The sequence below is a fragment of the Lacerta agilis genome, chromosome 8, assembly GCF_009819535.1.
Source record: "Lacerta agilis isolate rLacAgi1 chromosome 8, rLacAgi1.pri, whole genome shotgun sequence".
In the NCBI taxonomy this organism is placed as follows: domain Eukaryota; kingdom Metazoa; phylum Chordata; class Lepidosauria; order Squamata; family Lacertidae; genus Lacerta; species Lacerta agilis.
In genome coordinates this window covers 6,625,643-6,634,937 of record NC_046319.1, presented here as the reverse complement: position 1 = coordinate 6,634,937, position 9,295 = coordinate 6,625,643, and the positions used below count along the sequence as shown (strand labels likewise).

The window sequence follows — 9,295 nt, the reverse complement described above, 5'->3', positions numbered from 1 at the left end:
TGGGCGCTTTGTGAACCAGAGTTCTGGCCTTGTCCCAGCCAACCAAGAAGAGCTGGAGAACCCCACGAACTGGTCGCCTGTGGCCCCCCGGTTTCTGCAGCCACCAGCCTGGTGGAGGATGTGACTCCAGGCGTTTCTTCCTCCACAAGATGCTTCTCTGAAGAAGTAGGAGAACCAGGACATAAGGCTGGGACAGATGTGCGATGGGGCCGCCTTGCCAATGCTTCTGCGTTTCTGGTGGTTGGGGGGGGGGCCTGTCTGAGAACCCCATGGACGTTCCCTTGAGTTCCGTGTGCGAAAGGCGGGGTGGAAACGGAATAAAGATCAAAAGCAGCACAAACGCATTTCTTTGTGTTCCTCGGCAATTCTCTGATGGTTTGTCTCTTGGTCAAAGCTGCCCCTCCCTCTAACTATGGGGCATCTGAGGTTGCACAGGGTTGCAGAGCTGTGGCTCTAGGCAGGAGGGGGAATAATAATGGCCCGCCCCCCAACCCCCTCCTATTGAAGCCACTCTCTGATGCCAACTTACCAAATAACTTCCACCTTAGTCAGCCTGCCTGGGGCAACAAAGAGCAAAGGGTGAGCCTGAGTCACAAACTTCTGTGGACGACTGGTTGGTTTTGTCAGAAGCATCTGGACTTGGCATAACCCCATATAAAACAGGCACGGGCAGGCATGGAGATGGGAGGGAAATGGCTAACTGCTCCAAGGGCAGCAAACGGGGCCTTCACTAAGACGTCTTTCCTCCAGAACACAGGAGGAGACATAGAGACCCTTCTTCCCGTTTGCTCTAGTTTTACTCTCCTCCCCCCCACAAGAAAATATACTTTTGCTTTAGTGATTTCCCACCTTTCTACATGGTGGATCCAGGGTGTGTGTGAAAGCAATCCTATAGACACCAGCCATGGGCTAATCAAGCCCGCAGAACAACACCTGCTTGCCCAACATTGGGTGTCATGGATGATGCCGGGGTCATTTTCATTTTCAATATGGCTGGGCTGGAAGGCAAAGCTGATCACTGGCTGATTGACGGGGCTTGCAAACGAACCATTTGATGTCAACGTGCCCGGATGTAAAAAAAACGGGGCACTAGACATCAAGCCCATGAGGAGGGGGACAGAACATATGCTGCCACCAGGCCGGCACTCAGCAGCTGCCCCATCTTACATCTGAGGGTTGGGGGGGGCATAAAGATGAATATGAAACTCATAACACTAGAACTCATGGACATCCAATGAAACTGAATGCTGGAAGAAGCAGGACAGGTAAGAGTGCAGTGCAGTTAAACTATGGAACTCGCTGCTGCAGGAGGGAAGGATGGCCACCAACCTGGGTGGCTTCAAAAGAGGGCAGGACAAGTTCACGGAGGAGAAGGCCATCAATGGCTACTAGCCAGCATGGTTATGCTCTGCCTCCACAGCCAGAGGCAGAAATAATGCTTCTGAATCCCAGTTATGGATAGTGCTCTTGTGCTCAGGTCCTGCTCATGAGATTCTCCACAGGCATCTGGTTGGCCACTGTAAGAACCGGAGGCTGGACTTTGGCCTGATCCAGAAGGCTCCTCTTATGTTCTTTACCCATACAACAATTCCAGTTGAGAAAATTACACGATCTTTTCCCTCTTGATTTAACAATTGATAGCTCAGTCCGTAGAACACAGGACTCTTAATCCATAGCTGTCAACCTTCCTTTTTCTTGCATTGGGAAACGGCCATATCTGTCAACCTTCCCTTTTTTTGCAGTGGGAAACAGCGTTGGAATAGGGAATTTCCCGCAAAAAAGGGGGGAAGTTGACAGCTATGTCTTAATCTCAAGGTCATGGGTTCAAGCCCCATGTTGGGCAGAATATCCCGCATTGCAGGGGGTTGGACTAGATGACCCTCATGGTCCCTTCCAACTATACAATTCTGTGATTCCAAGTTATATATATATTCTGCTGCTCGATTGGATTTCTTTTTTAAATTACAAAAAACAAAAAGAGACCATTTTTTCTCTGGATATAGCCATCCTTGCCAGACAGCTCTCTGGACAAAATATTTTTTTCTGCAACTTGCGAGTGGGTGAAATCGCACCAGCTCCGATCACCCCTGGAATAGTCACTGAGAGACTGGATGCCCGTTTTAAATCTAGATGAAGTCACTGGAATTCAGGGCTGGCATGATGCAGAAGGTCCCAGATTCCTGGTTCCATCCCCGCGGGCAGCATCTCCAGGAGGTGTCGCACTGCGACCGGAAGTTGTGAGGCAGCACGTGCTCGGCTTCTCTCTTTGGCCTCGACCCATAACATGCTGGCGCTCGGGTTCCCCCCCCCCCGTCTCTGAGTACATCCGGGCACCATTGCCCTCCCCTCTTCTCGCGAGACTTGGCCGGTTCACCCTTCTTTCCTACGTCGCGTCCCAAGATGGCGGCCCCCTGGTGGAGGGCGGCGGCGGCAGTTCGGCGGGGCCTTGAGGCGAGTCTGGGGGCGGTTAGGAAGTCGTTTTGGGGTGGGGGCTGGAAGGGGCTTCACGCCCCACCGCGGAGGGTTCAGGGGCCCCGACTCGGCCAGGAAGCTCCCTAAATGTGACCTTGGGGGGCCCGTCGCTGCCTCTCAGCCTACCTCGCAGGGTTGTTGTGGTGGTGGGGATTAATTGAGGGAAGTGGAGCCGCCTTGAGCTCCTTGGAGGAAAAAAGACGGGATATAAACGCGACAAATTACGTTTAAGGTGCCTTCGCTTAAAAGCCTCCAGCGAAGCCTGCCATTTCTGGAACAGGCGCGGTGATCCTTGAAGTTCTCCCTGAAGTTCAGTCCAAATCTCTTTACCTCCAGTTCCGGCCCTGCTCAACTTCATGTGCGTCAGGGTCAGCCAAGGTGGTGGCTGGGCTACAACAGCCATCGGACCCAGCTAGGGATGAGGGGAAGTGTTGTCCAGCAACCGCCACCTTTGAAGGTGGTCTTTGTGTCTCCTAATTGTCTCTTTATGTTGCACATGTGTGGCTCAGAACTGGGCACTCCAGGTGAGACCTGCTCAAAGGAGGGCAGAGCTTTGGAACCGTTGCTTCTCACAGTCTATTCAAATTCAAATTTTATTAAACAGTCACAGACCAAATCGTCCTCTTCAGCTGATCAACGTAGCACACACAAGACAAACACACGAAAAAACAGCATTTCGAAATTAAGATCTTAAATAAAATTAAACATTTGCCTTTGCCTGCACATTGTCAATGGATAGCTCATATTTCCTGCGTCTAATAGCAGAAACGCAGAATTTGGCAACATTAATCGTAGTCTCGGAGACCCTGTCTCACAGTCTAGACGCTGTATGATTTCTGGGGGTACAACCTAGAATTGCATTAGCCTTTTTAGCTACTCCACAGTGCACTCCTGATTCCTGCTTAGTTTGAGGTCTACTAAGATCCCTAGTTCCTTTTCGCATGTGCTCCTGCTAAGACAGGTGTCACCCATCCTGTTCTTCTCCTGCCAGGATAAATCTTGCATCCTTCTCCTGCCTTCAAAGGTATTTACTACCCCTCAAAGTCAGGTGTCTTCTGCAGATTTAATGAGCACCCTCCATTTACTGTAAGTCAGGGGTTGTCATCCTAGTCCCTACTGCCCACTAGTGGGCGTTTCAGGATTCTAGGTGGGCGGTAGGGGGTTCTACAGTACAAGCTGAATCCTCCTTCCATTGAGCACTGGTGGGTGGTAAGGAAATTTTACCATCAAGAAAGACGCATTAGTGGGTGGTAGGTATAAAAAGGTTGACTGTCCCTGATCTAAGTCATAGAGCAATATGTTCAACTATGCGAGACCCAGAATGGAACCCTGTGGCATCCAACTTAACCTCTTCTCTCCAGGAGCCACTGATTGGTACTCTTTGGTATGGTGCATCTGATCACCTAAAAATAGCCCGTATTGTCTAGCCCACATGCAAGCAGCTTCCGGTGCTTCTGGAAGATGAAGTTGTCAGCCAGGCTTGCCTTCAGTATATATCAGGATAGTTGAAATCTCCTCTTTGAAAATATGCTCATCTGTCTGTGATAGCACAGCCGGTAGAGCATGAGACTATTAATCTCAGGGTCCTCGAACAGAAGCCCTGTGTTGGATAAAAGATTCCTGCATTGCAGACGGTTGGACTAGGTGACCCTGAGGGTCCTATGATTTTATGATCTAGGAAGGCACCATTCAAGTCTTCTTTTTGGCATGACAGTCTGCAGCATGCTCCCACAAAGATGTAGCTGTTATTTCCCTCTTTTAAATATTTTTTACCCAAGTGTTTAGGTTTGTAGATTTCTTCATTCGTGTATGCATCCTGTTAATGATCTGTTCTTTTAAAATAAGCTAAGCCCTTCAGTTCTTCCATTCCATTCATGAATCTCATTCCATCAGGTTTCAGTAATGGCTATTGAATATCATTGCTTTCCTGTCTTAAGATTTTGAGTCCATCCTCTTTTATTTCCCGTACAATTCAAATCTTTGCACCATCTCTGTAGCCAATCCCTTAATTCTAGTTTCTTCTTGGAGGCTATGAGTGCTGCCAAAAATTGTTAGTTCTTGATAACCAAATGGCACTTCTTTGTTCAGAGGCAACAGCATCTCTGAGTAGTGGGTGCTAGAGACCTAGAAAGTGTGGTGTGTGCTTGTGTACTACAAGGGAGCTGTCGAGCTAACCTAAAAACATGCATAGAGGTGCTTGGTTTGGTTCTCCATTGTGTCAGATGAGTACCTGATTGTCATTCTGTTTTCAGGCCTTTGTAGGGAATCCTGGCAATACTTCCTGGCACCTCTGTGCAAGGCGGGATTTCCGGACCAGTGTTGCCTGCTGTAAGGTAAGAGCCTGAGAGATCCAAAAGACACTTGGGTGGCTGCTATCCTGGGAGAGCTGTGGAGTACTCTGCCTTTTTGCAGGAAAAACTGGGTTTTCTCCTCTTCTAGGGCCAGGGTTTCAAATGGGGTTCTCTGACTTTGCTTGCTGCAGAAAGCTAACCACATACCATGTTAAAAGGTGTTGGGAGCTCCTTTCATTTTGCCTGCAGAGGGATTTTTCTGTATGAATTAGGTCCCCACACATTTAGGCCTGTGAGGGACCCTGAGCATGCCACAGCTGAGTTGGGTTCAAGGCAGCCTCCACCCCCCACCCCTGTCAGGACCTTTCAATAGAAAGGCCAGGTCAGAAAGGGGATCATAATCAGCACCACAGCATTCAAGCAGGGACGGGGGTGGGGGTTGAGTCTTTGTTCCCCAGCCACAGTCTTGTATAAATGTTCCTTGCACAGTAATCTGCATTAGAAAAAAAAAACCATTTCCTTTGGTGCCAAATCCGGAGTCAAAGGCCCTTGTGGATGTATTGTAAATCACCCAGAGGTCTGTGAGGTTCTGCCCACCGCTGGCTTCCTGTGTATTGTGGCATTGCAGGCAAGGGCAGGGTGCCTTCCATTGTTATAAAGATGGCATAGGACTCTCCTGTGCGCCCACATGCTGTTAGTGTGAGAGAGGTAAACACCTCCTGCAACACCTCTCTTGCAGAACCGAGCAGCTCGAGTTCGTGTTGGGAAAGGAGACAAGCCCGTAACCTATGAGGAAGCCCACCCACCCCACTTCATTGCACACCGCAAGGGCTGGCTCTCCCAGCATACAAGTGAGTTGGGGGGGGCAGTGGGGGGAGGGAATGGGCTGTTCTGACACTTAAACCAAAACTTTTTTAATTTGGAAAAGGTGGAGATGTACAAGCAGTCTGGTCTGCAGCCACTCCTGGAAGGTTTTGGGTTTTGGGCTGTTGTCATTAGATGGGGCCTAGGACACTATTGTTGGGGAAAGGAGGTGGTGGGGTGGGGCGTCATCACTCCTGACATCTTCCGCACTGCTTGTGTCTTGAAAAGAGAAACCCATTCGGTGTTCTTGTCCACAATGTGTGGTTTTCTTGGCAGGCGTAGATACTCCCTTGGCACTTGTTATGAGCTGCATACAAAGTTCTTCCAAACCTGGCCTCCTTGGAAGGGTATTCAGTCACTTCGATTTGATTTAATATTTGTAATTCTGCTTTTCCAACAACAGATGCTGAGCTCAAAGCAGCTCACAACAACCACAAGAGCCTTCAATCACAAACATACATTGCAATCACGATCATATCGAACACAGCAGCATATAAATAAAGCAAAAAACAACCACCAATTCATCAAAACAATCAATGCAATTCAATAAAGGCATAATAATTCCCCCTGGGATTGACCTAGGCTGTGAGCCATGTCCTCATTGGCTCGGCCTTTTTTCCACCCAGTGAAAGTTGTGAACCAAAGGGCTGGTTGAAACCACCAGGACTAGCTATGACCCTCCTGAATGCAGAGCACAACGAGGCTGGTGCTCCCTGATACAGAAAGTCAGTGTGGTATAGTGGTTAGAGTGTCAGATTAGGACCTGGGAGACCAGGGTTTGAATCCCCACTCAGCCATGAAGCCCACTGGGTGATGTTGGGATAGTCACTCACACTCACAGTAAGGGTGAAGTGGGGAGGATGAGAACTATGTATACCACCCTGAGCTCCTTGGAGGAAAAAGTGGGATAGAAATACAATAATTAATGAATTAATGATCTGTCCCTTCCCCTTGTGTTGTTGCCTCCCCTGTAGGTAACCTGAGTGGCGAGGGAGGGGCAGCTGAACGCTCTGTGGAGGATGTCTTCATCCGCAAGTTAATCTACGGCACCTTCCATGGCTGCCTGGCCAGCGAGATTGTGTTGAAGCGCCGTGCCAACACGCTGATAATCTGCGCCATTTTCCTGCAGAAGCTGCAGCCTTCCAAGTTCTACTTCCTGATTGGCTACACAGAGACGTTGCTCTCCTTCCTGTACAAGTGCCCCGTCAAGATGGAAGTGCAGACAGTTCGTGAGAAGGTGGTCTACAAGTATATCTAGTTCTGGCCGTCCCTGCTGGGGAGAGCTTGTCTTTGAGCCAAGACCCAGCTGGGCCTCCTGCTTCTTGAACCAGGAGCAGGAGCCTTCCAGCCAGGGAGTTATGGGCATCTGGGAACTTCTGCTTGGCAGCCACCTTGTAAGGAAGACACTCGGTTTGCTTGTGAAGGCTCAGAGAATGACTGAGCCCTGGACTCTTGCTGTGAAAGGAGTTGGGTTTTGTTGTTGTTGAAATCCAAACAAAGAATGTTTGTGCCTCTTATTTGTGGCTCTTTTCCAGATCTGTTTTCCTGGACTCCCAATTTATATGCCAGGAGCATCCCAGAAGCTGTTGACATCCATTGGGCTTAACCCTGCTCCAGGCAGGGGCTTGAAGTATCTTTGTGGCTATAGCAGCCATGGTGCAGAAGCTGCTCAAAGCATCCCCTCCTATATGGCAGCCTCTTAGGGGTGGTCCTGCAGGTTTCCATTCAGTGACAATTACAGAATATCTGGTTCACACAGGCAGTGGGTGGCAGTGCATTCCTTCTGCAGGGGATAACTTTACTGTTCAGAGAACTGGGCTGCTTTTCTTCGGGAGAAGAAGAGTTTGGATTTGATATCCTGCTTTATCACTACCCGAAGGAGTCTCAAAGCGGCTAACATTCTCCTTTCCCTTCCTCCCCCACAACAGGTGAGGTGAGTGGGGCTGAGAGACTTCAGAGAAGTATGACTAGCCCAAGGTCACCCAGCAGGTGCATGTGGAGGAGCAGGGACGCGAACCTGGTTCCCCAGATTACGAGTCTACTGCTCTTAACCACTACACCACACTGGCTCTCTTAGAAGAAAAGGCTAAGGAGTAAACCCTACACAAATCTGAATCGGAGTTCCTAAGACGGTTGGATGGCACCTTGAATGCTTCCTTCCGGCAACTCCTGCAGCCAAGCTGGTGCCAAATGTACTGCTCTGCTTTCCTTTGGACCACATCAGTGAGGCTGAGGAGGGGGGTGTCTTGCCATCTGTACAGCCCAGGACCTCCATACACACTGCCCAGGCTTGCACCCTAGAGAGGTGTTTGTTTTTTGGTTTTTTTTTTTTTGCTTCTCTTCTGATAGATGGGTTGTGGACCTTGTCCTTTGTCATCAGTGACGGTGACATCACTCTTTGCTTGGGGCCACTCATACTTGTGCAGCCAGCACCCAGCTAGCTCCAACACATCAGAGAATTGTACTTTCCCAGCACAGATACAGGAAATTCCCTGGAGCAGAATAAGGCAGCTGGGTCCTGTGCAGCAAATGAGTAATAACTGTCTTTGATGTGCTCTAAAGCAATTGTCCTTTGCTCTCCTCCGTAAAAAAGAGAGAGAACGGTCTGGATTATGCCGTCACTTTTGTGCTGGAGTAGCAAATAGGGGAAGCCACTGACATTGTTAAAAATTAGGGAGCTGAAAGAATGATGCCAGCAGTTGGCTTGTAGGCCCACATTGCACTAGCCGGCTGCCTGTTTTCTGTGCTGGGTGTGGTGGAAGAGAGACTTCTTTTTCCTTCCCAGCAGACAGCCATAGAGAGGGATCGGGGAGGGGTGAGGTGGCATGTTTTTTTTGGGGGGGGGGGTTAGACTTCACCTACTTTGTGCTTTTTCCACTGCACCTGCTGGCTGTGGAAACTCCTGGGGGCGTCGTGTCCTCACAATAAAGAAGGTCATAGAATCATAGGAGAGTTGGAAGGGACCCCATGGGCTATCTAGTAGAACCCCCCTGCAAGCAGGAACCACAGCCAAAGAACCACTGACAGATTGCCATCCAACCTCTGTTTAAAAACCTCCAGTGAAGGGTAGTCCACCACCACTTAAGGGATTTGGTTCCACTGTCAGACTGCTCTTAACTTCAGAAAGATTTTCTTAATGTTTAGTCAGAATTTCTTTTATTATAATTTGTATCCATTGGCTTGGGTCCTCCTCTCTGGAGCAGCGGAAAGCAATCTTGCTCCATCTTCCATATGACAGCCCTTTAGGTATTTGAAGAGGCCCATCAGATCTTGTCTTGTCACTCCTGCCATAATAATACCTCCCTGCTGCCATATCCAGGAGGCAGGTCTCTCTGCACAGGCTCATAAGCTCTTGTGTGTTATTTGATAGATTCTGCCAAGGGATCCAGGGGTCTGTGCCCGAGCTTGAGTTGCATGTGCTGCATGAGCCCCGATTGGATGTGGGTCGATGGAGGGCTTTGAATATGAGCTACACACTCCTTTGGCCTCCATTTCTCCACCATCTCAACAGCTGCCCTCAGTGACTGGCCTGGCTGGGTGCCAAGGGAGGGCAGGTGGCAGCAAGGAAACTGGCTTGAGCCAGTTGCAGAGAGTCAGTCATTGACAGGTGGGCAACTGCGGAAGCTGGTCACTTGGCATGGGCTTCCTTGGCTTGAACTGTAAGCAAG

The 9,295-nt window shown here is 49.5% G+C and overlaps 1 protein-coding gene across 1 annotated transcript; it reads left to right on the top strand.

Moving 5' to 3' along the window:
* The first annotated feature begins 2,359 nt into the window (after positions 1-2,359).
* MRPS24 (mitochondrial ribosomal protein S24) lies at positions 2,360-7,144 on the top strand. Its single transcript, XM_033159213.1, has 4 exons — positions 2,360-2,451; positions 4,725-4,805; positions 5,503-5,614; positions 6,602-7,144. The coding sequence occupies exons 1-4, from the start codon at positions 2,401-2,403 to the stop codon at positions 6,883-6,885; spliced, it is 528 nt and encodes a 175-aa protein (XP_033015104.1). The 5' UTR covers positions 2,360-2,400; the 3' UTR covers positions 6,886-7,144.
* Positions 7,145-9,295: the final 2,151 nt, after the last annotated feature.